Source organism: Poecilia reticulata, chromosome 23, assembly GCF_904066995.2.
Source record: "Poecilia reticulata chromosome 23, P_reticulata-male-v2, whole genome shotgun sequence".
NCBI lineage: Eukaryota > Metazoa > Chordata > Actinopteri > Cyprinodontiformes > Poeciliidae > Poecilia > Poecilia reticulata.
The window spans coordinates 10,751,818-10,772,070 of record NC_088852.1 but is presented as its reverse complement, the minus strand read 5'-3'; the positions used below and the strand labels follow the sequence as shown (position 1 = coordinate 10,772,070).

The 20,253-nt window shown below is 39.5% G+C and overlaps 2 protein-coding genes across 4 annotated transcripts in view; one reads left to right on the top strand and one right to left on the bottom strand.

Annotated features, from left to right (window-relative positions):
* Nucleotides 1-1,019: 1,019 nt before the first annotated feature.
* Nucleotides 1,020-7,524, top strand: LOC103459440 (ras-related protein Rab-19-like). The gene is made up of 4 exons (XM_008400976.3): nucleotides 1,020-2,096; nucleotides 5,237-5,420; nucleotides 5,701-5,804; nucleotides 5,891-7,524. Exons 1-4 carry the CDS (start codon nucleotides 1,902-1,904, stop codon nucleotides 6,077-6,079), a joined length of 672 nt encoding a protein of 223 aa, XP_008399198.1. The 5' UTR covers nucleotides 1,020-1,901; the 3' UTR covers nucleotides 6,080-7,524.
* A 159-nt stretch (nucleotides 7,525-7,683) lies between these two features.
* lrrc17 (leucine rich repeat containing 17) overlaps nucleotides 7,684-20,253 on the bottom strand; it is a 38,222-nt gene continuing 25,652 nt past the window's right edge. For all 3 annotated transcript variants that reach the window (XM_081604217.1, XM_008400975.3, XM_008400974.3), the window contains 3 exons: nucleotides 19,231-19,699; nucleotides 11,921-12,076; nucleotides 7,684-8,612 (listed from right to left, as the gene is read on the bottom strand). In XM_081604217.1, the coding sequence (XP_081460343.1) occupies nucleotides 8,179-8,612; nucleotides 11,921-12,076; nucleotides 19,231-19,699 (1,059 nt within the window). In that variant the 3' untranslated portion in view covers nucleotides 7,684-8,178. The remainder of the gene's footprint in view (nucleotides 8,613-11,920; nucleotides 12,077-19,230; nucleotides 19,700-20,253) is intronic.

The window sequence follows — 20,253 nt, the reverse complement described above, 5'->3', positions numbered from 1 at the left end:
ACATGGCAAATTGTAAATGATCTGCTCTGGATGTTTCACAAAAATCATGTACTTTTTATAAATGAAATGTAATATTGGAACTTTAATACATTTTTATGGCTCTCTTTCCATCCCAGCACCAGTTCTGGCTGTGTCTTTTACTTTAAAAATCTTCAACGGCGTCAATGTTTATACATTCAGACCAAGAAACCAAGCTTCCACTGGTATATGAGTCATAATCCACTATCACTTTGTATTCCATGAGTGTGGTCCAGTGCTTTCTTTCTTCTCCAAGAAATCTCAGGGAAATCTGAAAATTGATCGATATAATTTGGAGGAAAAATCCTAACATCCCAGATTATTGGAAGATCTAGTGGTTCAAATAAGCCCAATCACAGTAGTTGTAACATTCTTTAAATATTGTTCTTTATTCTAATCTAATTACAGGTTAAAATGTTTTTGTTAAAACACTTGTTTTGTAATTGCTAGTTAAGAATAGATACATTAACAACTTAGCTCAATTTATTTATACAGCAGTCCAATCAAAATTATGTCACATCACAATCAAACCTGGCTGACTATTTCATACTAGTTGGTAAAAGGTCGTTCAGGTTGTCCGATATTGAATCCACCCGAAGCAAGCATGTGGCAACCACTCCCTGTGGGAGAAGGCTGCAGCAGAACCAGGCAATCTGAAACAACTGGCTTTGGGTTGAGAGGATAGGGAGGAGAGAAAGAAAAAAAACCCCACAAAGGCACAGGGTGAGGGTACAAAGAAAAGCAAAACAAATCAACGCAAGGTTAATGTCTGCACCCAGGATCTCTGTAGAAGAGTCTTATTAGCGTCTTATTAGAAAAACCTTAAAAAAAACCAAAGGAACTTTATTGCAGCACTGATACGTTACCTTTAAAATGTTACTGGAAATGGTGTACTATTACTATTACTGCTTCAGTAACATGTGAAGCTTTTAATTTTGTTTCTTTTTATCAATAAGGACAATTGAAATCAGCAAAAAGATTGGGAGCTTATCAAATAAATTATAAAATATGGTTGGAATTTAACCTTTAGATTTACCCACATCTGAAGTGCCATTTCCTAAACAATTGACTTCATTTCCCACAGTGCATCATTAGGTATGAGGCTTGGCTGGGTAGAGAAAACAGGTGGGGCAGGTTTCTATTGTTACACACAGGTGATGTGAAGAGGGCAGGACTCAGGTGAGGAAGAACAGGAAAAACTGATGGAAGGAACTCGGTGGGAGGAACCGTGAACGAATGTTTATGCGTGTAAGAGAGCAATAAGTAAGTGCCTGGGACTGCAGACTGCTATAAAAAGACATATCTTTTAACTAATACTATCAAGAAGATTTTTTTCATTTTTATTTATTCATATTTTTTGGTGGAAGGGGGGATTACTGGAGCCCGTTTTACAGGGACTTAAAGGATGGGATGGATTTTCATGTCATTTGTTGCCGTGGGCAGTAAAGTGGGTCAACACCTGAGAAGGAGCTAAAAGGAGAAGCTGAACTGAGACCGTTTTGTCCCGCTGAAAGAGCACAAGAGAGGAAGGACATGCTAAACTTTCTGGGGATACTAAAGAGGAAGAATGCATAACTGGACAGGAAAATATACATAGAAGCAGTTGATTTCTGATGCATCTACTATATTAACCACAAACTAATTCGGTGATAAATATTCTCCTTAGCTGTTGCTGCTTGGAATATTTTATTTTATTTTTTTTTTAGTATCATTTTGGGCTTGTTTTTATGCCTCGATTCAACCCTAAAGATAACTAATCACCTTTCAGCTACAAAAGGTCAAACATTCCAAGAGATCTACAGTTCAGCTAAAGGAGGGATCATTTCCTCTACTCACACTGAAAACGACACACACACACACACACACTCCACTGTACTTCCACCATGCAGGCACCACCACCTGAACACGATGACACTTTTGATTTCCTGTTCAAGATCATCCTCATTGGGGACACCAATGTGGGGAAGACCTGCGTGCTCCAGAACTTTAAGTCAGGGGTTTTCTCTGACAAACAGCAGAACACCATCGGAGTGGATTTCACAGTGAGGACGGTGGATATTGAAGGAAAGAAAGTAAAGGTAAGCTTTCTACATAGCGTGTGTTTTAGACATGCAAAAGACATTAAATGAAGGAGTATAAATCCGAACGTTATATCGGCGTAAGACTCGGCAGTACTGAAATATGTTAGTCAGACACACGTGAGCAATAATGGAAAGTAGAGATTCTATTTTGGGGGTAGTTTTGTTGGTTTTAAAAAAGAAATTGAAATTAACAGCTACCAAATTCATTTTCCCTGGGCTCCACATTTAGGAGACCTCTTTTTCAAAGGAGTTTCCTCCAGTGACAGAATAGCAAGTGGCAGTGGCAGTTTGACTCGGTCCAAAACAAGCCTGACAGGCTGTTGGTATGAAGAACCGGTCCATCAGGTTCCTCCCTTTGTGCCTTTGTAATGCCACAAATTGATCTTGGACTGATCGCTCATGTCCTGCACTTGCTATTGAAAAGGAAGTTGTTACTTTTTTGAAACTTTCATCAAAAACTCATAACGTTTCATAATGTTTTTTTTATGTTGCTATTGTTTAACGTATTTCATTGGGATTTAATGTTGTTAGATCCACACAGCACAATACGGCCTGCACAATGTTTCACAATGGGGATAATGTGTTCAGTGTGATGTGGCCGGTGCATAACTATCCATGCTGCTTGCTGCTGTGTCCCCTTCATGACTTTTGATCAACTTTTTAATAGTTTATGTTTAAGTATATTAGGGTAAAGAGTGCTGAATACAAATCCACACCCATCTTTTCAGGTGTTTATGTGTAAAAATGTTGAAAAAAACACTGATTATGTTCCTCCCACTTTACATTTTGCATTGCCTTGTATGACCTATCACGCACATTTAGTACTAATTCATTAAGTTTAAAAAAGATGACTACTTTTGCAAATTTGGGAGTGTTTTCCATATTTAATCTTTTGCTCTTGTCATTGCAAGGAAAATATTTTCACCATCAAAAAGCAATTGTGGACAGGTGGAATATAGCAAGTCAATAAAATGTAATGAGTTTGAGTGGCTTAAATTTGAAACATCTGGATGCATTTCATTTTTTTCATACAAGCAAATTTTGTTTCTGCTTCTACAAATGTCACCTGCAATTACTACACCTTAAGGTTGTAATAAGTGGAAATATACATGAACTGCCAAGATCTTGCTGTTCATATGAGTTATTATTTTCGACTACTCATGTGTCTGTGTCTTCGCTCAACCCCAACAGCTATTTCCTGCCTGAGGCTGTCTGTGAAGTTGTTTTTGCAGCTGACACAGCTATGTTTCTTTTTTTTTTTTTCTTTTTTTTTTTTACCTTTTTCTACGTACAAAAGGAAAGGAATTAAGTATTTATTTCACCACTAAAATACATCTTAGACTAGTCAAACCTGCATTTACTTTCGGAAGACATTTGGAAACAACACTTCATTTCAGTTCTTGCTGCTAAATGATAACTTGTCTCCACTAACTAGCTGTGGTGTATTGGAAGGGGCTGGCCCGTTGAGTTTACGCTGGTTGCTACAACGTTACAAAAGTCTCCTAAATCCATGGGGAGTATCCTCAGAGATATGCTATAAGGGCTTGGGATTCTCCGCAGGGAAACCAACAGGCTTCCCCCGCCTACCACATATGTGTTTGTTGCTAAAGCCCTCTGCAGCTTACAGGCTACACATATTGTCAACATATAAAATTAACTCAAATGCCCAATTATTGGGGATAATTTTCACAAACTCAAAGCAACATCTCAGGAAACATCCTCGTGTGCTTCCTGAAGGCCTCTAGCTTCTCATTATCTCTAGTAGTGATCATTAAACTCGTTAAAGAAGGAAGAACAAGCTTTCAGTTAAAGTTTATGGATCAGACCATAATAAGTCACATGGTCAAAATCGGGCAACTATAACACCCCAGATGACAAGAAGCACATGACATATTTTGTTGAATTTCTCTTTATGTAACACATTTTAACTGGAGCAACATTTCTCTCACAGTTGTGCACAACATAAAGTTATATTTAGTTTTTCTATGACAGTTTTTCTTCTATAGTGAGGAGCATTGTCCTTTTGCATCACTGACAGTTTACCATATGGTAGAGGAAGTGTTAGTGTGACACTTCCTGTCTTTGCCCTCATTTACATTTGATAGCTAAAGTGGTCTGGACTCAGCCCAGGCCCATATTTTGAGCATGGGTTTGTTTCTGTTTGACGCCGGGCAACACTAACGTTCTCATAAAAATCAGCTTATTATTTTTGGCTGCCTTTAAGTCGCCTTAATAATAAGAAAAAGTAAACACAATTAAATCATAGCGTCTCATGTTTGTTGCCATTCATCTTTCAGTCACACTCACAAAAGTAAAAATCTCCTTAAATGGTTTTCGCGACACAAACTGTTGACCTTTCCCTCCCAGCAAAATTTTGTTAAAAGGATAACATTGCTTGGAGTCTAAATGACATCTATAGATATTTTCATGTGATTAAAATGTTCTTGGGTGGATTAAATGGCCAGACTCTGTCTTTCAATACTTTAGATTGCTAAAAATTTGAGCCTACACAAAGTTCTGCATTGTTTTGCGGCGTAAACGAAGATGTGGTTAAATTGACTCAAGATTGTCACAAAATGATCTCTATAATTTAGGTAAATTTAAAAATGGTAATCTTCCAACTTCCAGAAGCAGCAAGCTGTGCAACTTCTCTGAAAACAAGCACAAAAAGAACATGTGCATTTTTTTGCTTCCTGTCCCTGTTTTTGGGAGTTATGTTGCTTAATCCTTCATCCTTGGCAGCCCTCCCAAACACAGGCACTAGTGGGAATTCATAGATTTCTGGGAAGTTCAGCCCTTGCCCTAAATGATGTTTCTTTCATAATCATCTTTGTCATCTCATGACAAAATGGTGAAACTGTGCAATAATTTTAACTCTTCGCAGTGAAATCAACGTGAAAATTGTTTGCTTCAAGACATTGCTGATTAATTTTCCAATATGCATAGTGTTGATGTAACTTTCAAACCGCTAGATTAATGACTCTTTTGTAAAAAAAAAAAAAAAGATCCCCCTATTTACTCTAATATTAGGAGCCAGACTGAACCACAGTTAGTTTTTTCATGATTATTTTCTATTAGATGAAAGCTGTATACGAGCTTGAACTTACACTCGGATGCATTATTTCTGTGTGATACAGATGCAGGTGTGGGACACAGCAGGTCAGGAGAGGTTTCGGACCATCACTCAGAGTTACTATCGCAGCGCTCACGGCGCCATGATTGCCTATGACATCACACGAGGCTGCACCTTTGATTCGGTGGACCATTGGATCAAGGAGGTAGAGCTGTACGGAGCTGCCAATGTCCTCTTGGTGCTAATAGGTGAGTTGGATTTTGACTTTTGTAGCAAATAAATACACTCTGCATGTACAAATAGATTGATTTTGAGCTATGACTTCTTATGTACTTTGGGTAAAAATATACCATGCCACAAAGGTCCGTATCTGTTTAAAGGAAAGGAAAAGCAAGAGAACATAGCGTAACAAAATGTTTTCAAAAGGCTGTTTGAGTGCTTGGTCTTGAACCATACACGCTTGTCAAGCCCAAACGTAAGCAGGATTATGTGTGCTGCCAATATGGCTTCATGTCCGTCTCCATTTAGGTAACAAATGTGACCTGGAGGAGGAACGGGAGGTTCCGTTTGAGAAAGCTTGCAATCTGGCAAAAGAAAGAGGCATACTCGCTGCTTTGGAAACATCTGCTAAGGTAATGCATAGAAGCACGGCTTAGACTCTGAACTTTTGGTTGAATTTTTTTATTTATTATTATTTAAAGCATTTCCTCTTTTACAGGAAAGTCAGAATGTGGAGGAAGCCTTCTTGATGATGGCCAAGGAGCTGCTGTCTCGTAACGGCCTCAACGTCCAGCAGGATGAGAACAACGGCATGCCTCGGATCCTCCTCAGAGAGAACTCTCGACCAATCGATGTCAGCATAGGGGCCTACGTTCCTCCAGAGAAAGAGAAGAAGTCGTGTTGCTGACGCAGAGAAACTGTGACTGAAGATGCTTGAAGGGTTTTATTTATCAGAAATGTAGATGAGTGAAAGAAAGCAGAGGAATTCCTGGTTGAAGATCTGTGAGGTCGAGGCATGATGTACTTAGCATCTGCCAGAAGGCAGATGTCAAAGATATGGTGAAGAAATGTTCGTTGTATCTGATCGGAGAGGATTGCTGATGAAGCGTCTTTACTGGAAAGATCTGCGATCAGTGTTCAGGAAGCGCTACAGCCAAACGACCTAATTTCATATCAACTGGTCCATGTTGCTAATATTTTTCTAAATTAAAAACAGTTTAAAGCAAATACATTTACACCATTGGAAGTCTAACAGTGTGCTAAGTGCTTGGGGTTGTTTTATGGTGCGATTTTGTTAAAATGAAGCTGAAATGTTTTTGGAAGAATATATATATATATTTTGGTCTCTCGCTACACTGTGGATTAAAGTTTCCAAAACAGCTTGCCATACGCAAAACTACTGTGAAATAAGTCTGAATTGATTTCACGACACAGCTGCAAAAAGCTGTGAAAATAAAAATGCCATATTTGATCATGAGCAGCTTTCAGCGAACTTTTTCAGCCTGTCAGGAAATTCTGACCTCTGAGGAAAAAATATCTGACGTTTCTAACCCATTGAACACTGAAGGGACACTGTCTGAACACTAGATGGTGCTGTGCTGCACCGCATGATCTGTGGCAACCCGTTAGGGTTGGCTTTGTCTTGTATATAAAAAAGGGAAACGTGATTTGAAAGAGGAAACAAAAACATGTCCTAACACAAACAGTTTGCCTCAAAGCCATTTTCTGGAAAAGACATAGTGTATGATTACAATAAGATAAAAAAAAGACTAGAAAAAAAAAACTAGAAAAAGAGGTTATTACTTTTCTGAGACAGTCTCTGGTAAATTTAGCCTCACTAAGATATTCATACATCTATAAATATTTGCTAGATTTGGTCATGTTTTATTAATAAAATTCAATCTTTCTCTTGGGAGTGGGGTTGTATCATAGACCAACTTGATTTGTAAATAAAAAAACTGATTTTATTTATTTTTTTATTTCCCTTTGCACAACTTTGTGTTGGCCTATCATAAAACATGTAAAACCATTGGGGGAAATTTTATACTTTTGGCGACTGTTGCTAATATTCACCAGTATGTGTTGGGGGGAAAAAAATCTTCTCCCTTTCCAGCAAGCAATTAATGAACCGTATCAGGCTTGGCTCCGAAATCATTTTTGTGCTTTTGATTAATACACCAGTTAAAAGTGAAAAATGGATTTTAAATGTATGCTTGAGGCAGAACTGCAGTAAGTACCGGGATTCAGAGTCCAAACAACACAAAAACCTTGTTTGTAATAGACCTAATGTTTCCGTAATAATTCTCGTGCAGTATCACATCACTATAATAAATGTTATACTGGTCACTCTGAGTCGAGCTTCAGGCAAATTCTCAGTAATGTCCATGTAGGACAAGCTGAGCCAAAATCAGCTTCCTGTCATTTCTCATGGTTGTGCTTTACGCCCAAATTAAATATGTCTACCCATAAAGTTTGCTATTAATCACTCCGGTTTCTTAGGAAAACAAATAATCAGAAAAAATAGATCCAAATTTATTTCCAGAAAACAGGCAGAAAATGACAGACATTAATGTGGAAAAAAAACAAAAAAAAAACAAATGGTAAAATAAACAAAAACCAAAAAAAGTACATATCCCGAGCCCAAAGTTACTGTAAAAGAAAAAAAGAGAGTAGCTTCAGACTAGGGTTTTGCAACCTAAACAGACTGAATTTGGAATAAGATAAATAGAAATTTAGGTCTCCTTATCAATGCCTTGAAAAACATAACAACTTGACAGTGAAACAGATGAACGTTAAAAATAAAATGTTAACCTCCTGCATGAGTTTTCCGCTACTTAAAAAGGATGTTGCTTACGAATGATTTTACCCCATTGTTGTACTTCACATTACTTTTTCCTCAAACATTTAATCACCCAATCCCACTTTATTAATCTATGTTGACCTCTGACCTGCATGTCAATCGTCATGTTAAAATTTCTCTCAGCGTATAACCACACCGGTTCAATTTTAGCTCAGCCTGATGATCTCAAAACCATTCTCCTTCTTCTCCTTTATGGGTTGGGGTAGAAGCTGCCCTTGTCCCTCGCCCATATCCCCAATCGCCTCATTCTCTGACCCTCCTTGTCCTTCCTGCCCAGTGTCGTTCCCCTCCGTCGGTTTATCCACAGGACATTCCCCGTTGTAGGTTTTGACGTAGTCTTCCACTTGCCAGCCCCTGAACTCCAGCGGCTGCGAGCAGACCAGGCCCGTGTACGAGACGCTAGGGTGGTGCTTGAGCCAGTAGACCAAGTAGTGGATGTTGTAGTCGCAGATCCACGGGTTGTTGTCCAGCGTCAGCCTCCGTAGGAAGTACAGGTCCTCCAGCACGCCGTACTGGAAGTAATGAAGGCTGTTGTTGGACAGGTCGAGATCACGGAGGTACAGCAGGCCTGCAAAAGCAGCTGGGATGAGAAATGTGCGACAAACGTTAGCCTAATTTACAAAGGACCAAACATAATTATTCACATCAAATGCATGTTTAACTCCCACAACGTCTTGTATTAAAATCGGCTGCCCTTGAACACTGAACATGTATGCAGAGACGATCCGTTAGGACGAAGCTTGCTTTTAGTAAAAGTTGAACCTCTGTTTATTTACGTCAAAAACTAGCAGTCTAGATAGTTTTGAGAACGCGATAGCCTCTGGATGTCTTCCCGCGGAGGTTATTCAGATAAGTCTCACTCGTGTAGCTTTGAGGCAGACTCCGCTCTATTTGAGAGATCCTTGCTATCTCATGACTGACTTTGGAATTTGGAAACCCCAGAGAGGCTAAGCAAGACAGACTGGCATGGAAAGGGCCATTTTTGCTCAGAGTTAAACAACACAGACACCTATTCAGAGCCTTCTGTTCGCCGTCTGTGTTCGTTTTGTGGGTCATTAGAGATCTTGTGGATTTGTTCTCCAACAGAATAAAAATTAGCAATATAACAAGTTAACATGGGGGCAGTGTGGCTCATGTACGATCGGCAAAAGAATGGTGATTGAAATGGAAGAACTTCTACTTCCAAATGCTATGATGTAAATTCATGATTTATTGACTGCACAGAGAATACCTCCATCTGCAGTGCCTCTTTTTTTTATTATCTCTGCATCTTTTATCACAACTAACTCCCCTGTCGCCAAGTTTGATGTTGTCTGAAACTGACCTCTGAATTCAGAAGCTAACTCAGATCTGCTCTGTGCTGAATGCAATGCCTTGCAATCCCAAATTAATAAACTTATTGAAAACCTGAGGGAATATATGCCAGGTGCAAAAAGGTGCATAAATGTTCCCATAACATGTCCACTTGAGCTGCTGATTCATTTTAGGATGAACAGCGCATATATTGGCCGGAGCTTTCTCACCGACATCAAACGTAACACATTTTGAAGGACTACAAATCCGTTGGTCTTTCCAAACCAGTCAGCACATGAAAAAGACCAGCTTACATGAGTAGAATAACAGACAGCGACTTCAAATAGGGATAATGAACGTCTTTGAGAGCTTCCAGTCTTGTCACTGCTCTGCTTTTCTCAGAGTGCACCTATGAAAACATGTGCAAGTGTTTAGAGTGGGAGTAATGGGACGGAGGAGACTGTTTCTCGCTGTCCACCAGCCTCCGGCCCTGCTTTCATCTTTACAGAGCGGAAGAGAGGATAGAGGAGGATCTGGTGAAGAAAAAAAAAAAAATGAAACGAGAAGACCAGCATGGCAGAAAGCCGGGGCAAAATTAAAAACATCGCGGAAATCGTGAGAGACGTAAACGGCAACCACTTTCATTTGTGCTAAGGTCTGAGAAACTTTGGGTTCGTTCAGCTGTGTTTACGACACGGAAAAACAGAAGCGTAGCAGAGGGAGAAGGAAGGATGAAGGGTGTCCTCCACTTCCGGGTCCTATCTCCTGACTCGTGGGATCGGTGCTCCCAAATCAGCTACTGTTGCTTTGATTGTTGAAGCCACCATAACTCCTGTTGTTTCAGTCATTAGCAGTCATATTTCCCAAAATGCCAATCTGCATTCTCTCTGAACCCGGCAATTCTGTCTGTGACAGATCTCCCAAGTAGGCCTAATCTCTGTTTGTTAAAGCTGTAGTCATCACTGGGAGGCCCTAACTGCCACGGTTCATCCAGAGCAAAACAAAACTCTAAACTTTACAAGTCAAAGACAAAATTAGTGGTTTTTTTTCTTCAAACCAAAACTTTCCGGCGCAACCCCCACCAAACATAACTGGATAGTTATCAGCGCATTCTCTTGTAACAATCCATAAAACTTAGTGGATTTGCATTCATCTCCCCTCCCCCGCCCCACACCCCACGGCTCCCTGGTCATCTTCCACTTGAAAAGGATAAATAAACAACCTCTTACAAATTCACTCCAAATGTGAACATGATTAGAAGGTGTTTTTTGGGGGGAGGATTGCGACCATATGTCTCGGAGTCTTACAAGCTCTCAGAATCAAATGGAACTTCTTCCATTGGTATACAAATGGCTTTAGACACACTGGGGCGAGCCGTGACAGATAGCTTGCACGTGTCGATGGCTGATGAGAAAAGCTGCAAACGTTTGTGGCAGGATTTGCCTGCTGGGCAGGAGAACTCGAAGCCAGAAATCGTTAGCCTGGTGAGAGTAATGGATAAGCGTACTTTTTTAGGAATCTCTCTGCTGCTGAATTCAGAGAAGACAATCAGAGAGAGAGAGAAAAAACTTCTTAAGATTACTAAATGCTCACTTTGTTTTCTGTTTAATGCACTGATGGTATTAATTGTCAATTATTTTATCTAAATGATGCATTAGTGCGTAAAAACTGCAGTAAAAATGATAGCGCATTTATGTCTTCTAGATTCCTTGTCACCTCATACTTTTATTTTTGATTTTAATGCATTTTGCACCATGTATATATACTGCTCAAAAAAATAAAGGGAACACTTAAACACTTAAGGGAACAAGTGTTTAAGTGTTCCCTTTATTTTTTTGAGCAGTGTATTTTTTGACCTGCTTGGATGTGTTGTTGAATAGCATGAGAAAGCCATACAATGCTATGAAGGGGAGAGACACCCGTATTTCTACAAAAATGAAGACTGGACTGTCAGGGTTCCAGGTTGTTGAGTTGTTTTGGAGGTCGATTTATTGATTCTCAATTTATTATTATTATTATTATTATTATTATTATTATTATTATTATTATTATTATTATTATTATTATTATTATTATTATGTGTTCCTTAGTCACTTTCATTAGATCAGCCTTGTGCCTGTTTACTTTAGTCACTGTTTTCTTGGTGATTCTAGTCTATTTCTTGTGTGAAGTTATGCGAAGCTACTCTAGTTTTATTATTCTATGTCTAATCATCCTTTAGAGTTGGATTCATTTCCTAATCCCTCCTGTACTCTCCCTCGCCCCCTGTGCCAGTTTTTCTCTCTCTCCCAACACACCTGCAACCTGTTTCTAATCAAGCTCCTCGGCAGATGTACCACTCGTTTTCAGTCACTCCTCGTTTTTACCTGTTACTTCCCCGTTTTACTGTGCTGGCTGTTTCCTGTGCTCTGGCTTTTTGTTAATCTAGAGTTGTTTCTTTTTGGTGGTGTTTTCCGATTGACCTCTCGTAATTCATCTTAATTAATCACTACACCAGACAAAGACTCTTTAAAACATGCAGCACAATGAATTCCAAGAATATGTACATCCGTCTGTCATGCAGCTCTTCTGTGGAGCTCGTGATCGATGCGTTACCTGTGTCTATGTGTTGCAGGTTGTTGCTGCTGAGGTTGAGCAGCTTGAGTTCTTTAGACAGCAGGAATTGTTTGGGCCTGAGATGTGTGATGATGTTATTGGACATGTCCATCCCCACTATTTCCAACGGCAGCTCCGGTGGAATTTGATTCAGATCTGTGGAAGGGGAAACGGAAAAGAGAACCGTTGAAGGAGAAAAGTGACGGACGAGAGCGTGAAAAAGGCCAAACCAGACTTCACATTTGTCGCGAGACGCAAAGATGCATTTACATTGAGGTTTTGAAAATCAAAACCACATTAACCCCATTGATGGATTTGCAGCTCCGAGGCAGATGCGCAAAACACATGAGGTTGGAACGGAGCCTGAGCGGAGAGTTGGAAACTCAATCAGTCTGGATCTTATATGTTTTCAAGATGTTGTGTCGGTTGTGTGCAACCTTTTAATGTGTTCAAGATGGAGCGTGTACAACATTGCTTGACTTGTTTTTTCCCCAATTGTTCCGGCTTCATACGCACCGATTTGTCTTTGATAAGATTGCGATGCCATATTTTCGTCTTGCAAACGCTTCATCCTCTTTGCACTTTCAAGATGTACGTTTAACAAGGTAATCGCAAAGCTGTGAATGAAAAGGTATACATGTAACATGCTCTGACAGTAAATGTCATGGAAAGCTAACTGCATATGTGCTTAACACGTGCTGCAAAGCCTCATGCCAAAAAAATGACATTTTAACGGTTTATGAATTGGTTTTGTGGCTCCTACAGACATCAGGCTTGATTCACCTGTCAGAAGGAAAAAGTAACATGGAGAACGTTCAAACTGGAGGTAACATATGACGTGTTTAAAACAACATAGGTGGCCTTGTTTCATCGTTTATCTCTGAAGCAAAATGGTTGCAGATGACAAAAACATACCATGCATTTCAGAAACATTGAATGCGAACTGCTAGACATCTTACCTGGAGTCAACCACCAGCTAGAAAGTGATTCTTTTAGAATTGTATATGGTGGAAAATACATTAATCTCATAAAAGTGTGCAATGTGTGTCATTTGAATCCAACCTGAAGCAATAGTCTTTGTAAAAACTGATTATATTGCAGCCGGTACTGCAGTTTATTTAGATCTGGACTTTGACTGGGACATCATATTATAGGACTTAAACTCCTATTTTTAGTTGTTGCTTCCAACAGGTTTTTTTTGTGACCCTATATTGTGATTAGCTTACCGAACGAAGCATCCCACAGCATGATTCTGTCACCAACGTTCCGTATGGAGACCATTGAATTATTTTGGTTAAACTTTTTCACTGGATGCTCCTTGGAGTCGTTCTGTCCAAATAAGACACTCTGACATATATGCTTGCAATGCTGCAAAAAGCGAATAGATTCTAGGAGTATGAATTATCGTGTAAAGACTTGCTATGGTTATATTTTGATCTAGATTAGAAATGCTCAAGTCTCTATTTATGTGGGTTTTCTCTAAGTATTAACTTACAGAGTTTATGCTTTGCAAAGAAAAGAATGCTTATGGGGGCTTTTATGGAGCAGATGTTGCAGTCTTTATCTATCCGCTTTATTACGACAGATGCTGCAGCCAGTAATCTTAAAGCCCCGTTACAATAAATCACTTCTAGTTTAAGAGAGAACAATCACACACCCAAGCAAGACACCCATTTATTGAGGATGGGGAGCCCCGTAGTGAGGAAATGTACTTATTATTTTCCTCTGATGATGTTATTTTCCTCTGATGATGTTAAACGCGCAGCAGGCGGACACATGGTGGAGAGGACGGGAACAGACTTCGAAGACTCTGTGGTTTCATGTTGCAAGTTGTCGGTCCAACTCGGAGGGAATACTTCCCCCGAGAGGTCCAAAGAGAATCCCAGCCTGCCTTTAGGTGTCTATGTCTCTCCAGCATTGTCTCAAAAAAAAAAAAAAACCCTGCTGGCATTCAGTTCCAAACTTGCATTCCCAGGCCCTTTTCACAGACTTTAACCTTGAGCCAAAATCAACATTTTTTTTCTGTCTAACTGTGATACATCTGTGGTCCCATGTGTTTTGGAGCAATTTTCAGTATGTTGAATTAAGAAAGAACACAAGTCTCAAATTTTGAATGCCAGTTTAATAAAAGTCGAGCCAAAAAGCTATTACCATGCTTCAAATCTCAACTCGAAAGATCCCTCAATGCACCAAATGTTTCGGCTTTACAGACTTAAGCTCAACACTTTCTACCTCTGTTGAAAGTGTCAAATGTAGCTGAATGAATGAATGACCAAATAACGGAGGAAGAGAGATAACATGTCAGGAAAAGTAATTGTCAGCCAGTCATAACCGGGCCTGGACTGTGCTGTTGCTAAATCTGTTAAAGTCGTTAATCTGCAGAACATCTGTTCCACTTTTTTGCAAAAAGAGAAAAATGATCCTTGGATGAAAACCCGCTGATCTTTCAGTCTGTTAAAGCAAAAATGTTTCAGTCTGTTAAGGCGTCGCTGTTCATGTTCATAGTTTGGTTTAAAAACACATTTTTCGTTTAAACTATTATAGACCCAAGATTCTGACTGTCCTCGCTGTCTCTGTTTCAGAAAAGCGCCTCTGAAGAATCACAGTGTTTCACAGTTGAGCTTTTTTATGTGTGGCGTTTTCTGCCACACAGAATCTTACATTGGGTGTACACCAAAACTGACTTGTTATAGCTTTCTTTTGTCACAATGCCAGGGTGTCTGGGTTAGGTTTTGATTGGTCTGTATATTTATGTTCATGGTTTAGGTATGTTCTTTAGATTTTTTTCATATTCTTTTCAGTTTTTTTGCATAAGTGCAAACAGGCTTTTGGATCTACTGTCTATCATGTGTCTCTAATTGATCCCCTGGTTCTTTATCCATTTCCATTCCGCCCTTTTTTTTCCGTGGTTTGAGAAATTTCTTTATCGATCTTATATAGGAAAACAGAAATGAAATCTATTGTGAAAGAAGAAATGAGAGAAGGTGACATTTTATCAAGACTTTGACTTGGTCATTCATATTTCAATTCTAACCTGAAAAGAAGAGGGAAATGTCCTGCAGGAATTTATGAATGTGCCCAATCACAGGATACAGTTGAGCGTGTACTTGTGAATTGTATAAAATGTTATAGAGAAAAAAGTATTCAAAATTGATTTCACGAGCAAAAAGTACAATTTAAATTGGTTGAGTTATTGTACTTAAATTAAAATAACATTTTAAGTAGGGCATTTTTTTCAGTTTCTTGTAAAATCAGAACTTTTCATACGAATATAGGGTCAGATTTCAATTCTGGTTCACACTTCCAATCAGTAGGGGGCGGTAATGCACACTGTTTGCCAACCACCAGTAAAATCAGGGAAGAAGAAGAAGAAGAAGAAGAAGAAGACGACGACGACGACGACGACATCCTCGTTTGTTACGTTTCCCACGTGAGTCCATTTTCAATATTTACCGTCACTGAAAGTTCTTTTTTTTTTTTTGCTAAAGTTTTCAATTTCAGTCAATATTTTGGTTCTAAATTTGGGTGACTTCTTATCAACAAGGCAGCTTTCAACAATGCATTTCTGTCTTGCCGTTCATGATGCTACTTGTTCACTAATTGTCTTTAAAAAACACTTCGCAGCTGGACTTAAGCTGATATAAAATTACATAGAAGTTGAAGCCATTTATAAATTAGTTGATGTCTATGAAATATTCGTTACACTTCATTTTATTTAGGGTTTATTAGAGTAAAGATGGCAGCTTCTTGTAAAAAATAAATCGAATTGAACCATTTTACTTCACAATATGCACTTACTTCATGTCTGTGTATTAAAACTAAAATTGGCTTTGGCGCTATTGTAATGTGACCAAATGTACACTGACACAAGGTACTGAATGAAACGGTACTTTCGTGATTTAATGGCCGTGAAAACTATTTCCCCGACATTTATGTATCAACGAAATGGGCCGACCTCTAAAGAATTACAAGGACATATGGAGTAGAGTGAAACTCTCGCTTGAATCCTAATCTTGCTTTCCTGTCGTCATACATAGTAAAATGCTGTTGAGTGATTTTATTATCACAAAACGTCAGACACACAAAGGAAGCAGCAGGTGTTTTAACACGTTTCATGCTGCCCAGCGGAAGACGGAAGAAGTTATTTTTACAGCACTGACTTGAACCTTGAGGGATTGTTTCTTTTAGCGGAAAGAGTGGCTGTGTAGTTTGGATACAGAAATCCCAGTGTTTCATTTTAGGTAACATTTAAGGAAATTAGCAAAATGAGGCATAATTAGACATGACCATTTCAAAGATTTTTCCAGTATGATTTCTGGTATGAATAGAACATTTATCAACAGACGTTAGATTTGAACTCTGAATGACTTTGCAAACCATTAGTACGCATTGTTGGCTTGGAGTACAATGCAACTGAATTTTGAGGTAAATACATGCTTGGCCTAAACAAGAAAATAAATGACAGTATGAAAAAGCTTTAGCTTACTCAAGTTTTTGTTGGACATGTTCAAATCAAAAGTATTGCATGCAGCCTAAAGCATTTTTTTTTTCAGAAACTTTGTCTTAAATAACCCCCTTCATTTACTTGAACCACAGAGTCTTAGTCTCCAGTGAGAAGCATGTGAAATCAACTCTGGTTTATTTTAAAAGGGACAACCTCCAAACCAGGAGGGCTACACAGAGACGGAGAAAAACAGGAAGAAAGATATAAATCGTACTGGAAGTTGGTTTTAAAATAGACCCATAGACTTGCCTCAGGGTTTCTATTTCTAATATGCAAATTCATTTGAGTTAACTCTGACACGGGTCCAGATCTCAGCGTAGAGCTATACAAACAAAACGTTCCAGGTGCAAACTGTCAGATTTTTTTAACGAAATGTCAAAAAAGGTTGCTTCTCAGCATACTGAGATAATCGTATCCCTGTTTATGCCTATTGATAAGTACCAAAATTATCTTTAGTTCCATCCGAACTGGACAGATGGTTATGTTTATGCTTGAGGCATTGATTAGTGAAACCGGATTGAAATGTTTCCACTCACTTCACATGAGATCATGTCATCTTTTAAATTTGTGACATGAGGTTTTAATCAATACTTTATAATTAGGTGGAGCTAAATGAAAGATAACTTGCCCCCACATAAGGCAAATTTCTCAGTTATGTCATGGCATGCTAAAGTCTTTTGTGAGAGTTTAGTTTGGAAAACAGACAAGCAAAGCGAGGAGACGTGTGTGGGTTTAATTTCGCCTTGATTCAAGCTGCATTAGTCACAGACGACCACGAAGAGAAAAAAAACCGGAGAGCAAATTACTGGACCAAAATAAGTAAATCCTTCTAGGATAATCGAATCATCATTGTCATGCATCGCAGCTATAGTTGGGTTCAGTAAAAATTTGGATACATTTCTGTTTGAGTATTGTGCTACCGGTTCGAAACGGAAGCGGACTTATTACCGGGTATAAATAAAACTGAACGAGGCGAGGAGATTGATGGTATAATGACGCCGCGAGGGAAACAGAGGATCCTTGCAAGGAGTTGAGATAAAGAACTGATTCAGAAGTCTCTCTGTAGAGAAAAAAATAATTAGGAAAGTATGTGAAATGCTTCCCTGCGTGTGGACGCAACACAGATGGCGCTTTGTGTGGTTTCGGCCTGTGAAGATTTGCTCTCCGTGAAAGGGTATGAACTCTCCTTTTATGCATGAATATCGAATCACAGACACGGCCTAACAATTGTCTGTTCAAATGAAGTGATCTCAGCTTTGTTGGTGAGGATTAATTGGTCTCCCAAAGTTTTGAATGTGAGGCTCTTTGCGGCATTTTGCGCAACTTTTCCAAACGCAAACGACGTGTTAATAGAATGTTAAATGCTTCATAATGCAAAGCCTTGTTTTTCTGTTTTAGTCTAACCAAAACAAATATTTGGGGAAACGATGTCATCTGAGCTTCCTCAATTAAAGCCACTGTTCAACTCACTACTTGGCTTGACTTGACTTAAATCACTTTGGTATTTAAGGCCAACTCCTTTATTTAGTATCTACTTGGTTGGGGTTCAAAGTGAGATGAAATGAGTTTAAAATGCAACGTCAAAAGGCTGCCGGTCACTGATTATTATAGAAATCAAACCAATCCTATTTAGAAACTTGCAATAAAACTGGAATGAAAACTGCAACATTTAAATGGACACAGTGGTGCATTGGCAAAGTGCAGATGTTTGAAAATGCTCAGGGAGCTAATTGAACATTTCTTTTTGAGCCACCTTTTATGTCATCTTAGCCATTTTGAGATTGCACTCAATTGTAATGGAAAGCGACTAAAAACAAAGTTGGATCCAGTCAAGCTGAGCTGGTACTAATTTCAGTGCCAACTTGTGGATGCTTCCCTTGTTCATCACACTTAAATTAAATGAATGGCTTGTCAAACAGGCCTCTAAAAACCTGGATGGCTGCTGATTGGGGAAATCAGTCCTCTGAATTACTGTTTGAGAAGTGATGCACCTAGAATTGTGAGATGTGGCTTTCCACAACTCATTCACGCACAGATTTGGCTTAAATGCACGATTTACAAGTGCATCAAGCACCAAAGTGGTCAGATCATAGCTTAGCTAATCATAAAGCAGCTACTCCAAATGTGTTGTGTTCTTAAACTTCATCGGTGCAGACATGGTGCTGCGTGGTGTGACACAAGATGAAATTTTTTTTTTTAATATATGGTCATTGCTACAATATTTGTGCTGTATTTAAATCTGTGGAAAATAAGTGCAGCAATTATGTAGTTTACAAGTTTGTGGTTTTGTGGGTAGAAACCCAGCAAAACTGACGCAGCACAGTTGACGCAACATTTTAAACGGTCTACAGCTTCCCCAAGTTGAATGCAGTTGTGCCTATCCACCATCTGTGGTCGTGAGCTGTGGCGATTTTGAATGAACAGAGGATAAATCGCCCCAAAGAAATCTCCCCTTCCAGTGCGGCTAGCAAACCCCGTATAGCAAACGTTGTAAAAGCAAATGCATCTCTGGTGTCTGACTGTAGCCATAACAGAAGACTGCAAACTTAACTCGTGTGCTCAGTTTCACTGGATAAGCAAGCATGACTATGCTGTATGATTAATGTTTCGTACTGCTGAGCCAGCCTTTTCTTTTACGTTTTGGTTGCACAAAAAAAGTACCAAGTTTCATTCATTGAGCCCAATTTTGTTGGCTGGGATCTGTGCGTGAACATAATATTTTGTCTATTGCTCCAGTGTGTGTTCTGTTTTTTATCATGTGTTCCCACAGTAACGCAGACAAATGGACACCCAGATTTTATCTCACCTTTGTGTGTGCAGTCCAGCAGGAGCCTGGGATATTTGAGATGACAAATGGACACGGCGTCTGTCCGAACTATGGGACGTCCTGGCTGGGGTTTCTCCGGCCTGTTGTCCTCGGCACACAGGAAGTCCGCCTTCAGCTTTTTTAGCTTCTGGCCCTTCAGAGAGCGAGGCTCGGCACACCTGGCGTAGTTGCCCAGGTTTCGATTGCTGGGCACCTGCAGGGTCCTGACCAGGCTGTCGAGCGGGCAGCGGCAGCTCCAGGGGTTGTCAAAAATCCGGAGGTAGGTGAGGCGGGGGAGCGGAAGGAGGACTTCCTCCGAGGCCGACCTGATGCGGTTGTGCTGGAGGAGGAGGGTTGTGAGCTGGGAGAGGCCGCTGAACGCGTCGTCTTCGATCACCGAGATGACGTTCTGCTGAAGGTCCAGGCTCTTCAGCTGGGTGAACTGCTCGAACATGTTATCCCGTAAAATCTGAGAGGGGGTGGGAAAAAAAAGCCACAAACATCTGTTATTTAAAGCAAATCCATAAACCTTTGGATTGATTTGCGAGCCTAAAGATTTATCTACAGAGGCTGGTGCTGATCAAGCTTGCTTTTAGAAAATAAATGTATCTTTCTTGTCTACAACTTTACTATCTCTGACATGTCAGACTTATCAGTGAACCAATGATAATGCATCTATAGTTTGGAAATATATCACACTTTCATTTTAGAGGGTAGACAATGTCATGCAAAAACCTGAAAAGACAGACAAAACAGTTTTTAGTCCTTCCACCTCAATTCTACTATCGATTGTTCAAATAAAAGATGAATGCCACACGTCTTTACGCTTTACCCATGTGGCAAAGCTTTTATTTTTGCCACCCGTGGCACACACATTCCCCACAAAAGCCCTCATGGCGAATGTGTTTTTGATCTCGGGGCCCAAATAAATGGTGCGCAGATGGCCGAAAGTATCAACAAGCAGCGCAGGTTTTATTTTCAGTTTAAAACAACTAACTCAGGAAAAATGCCCTGTGTTTTGCC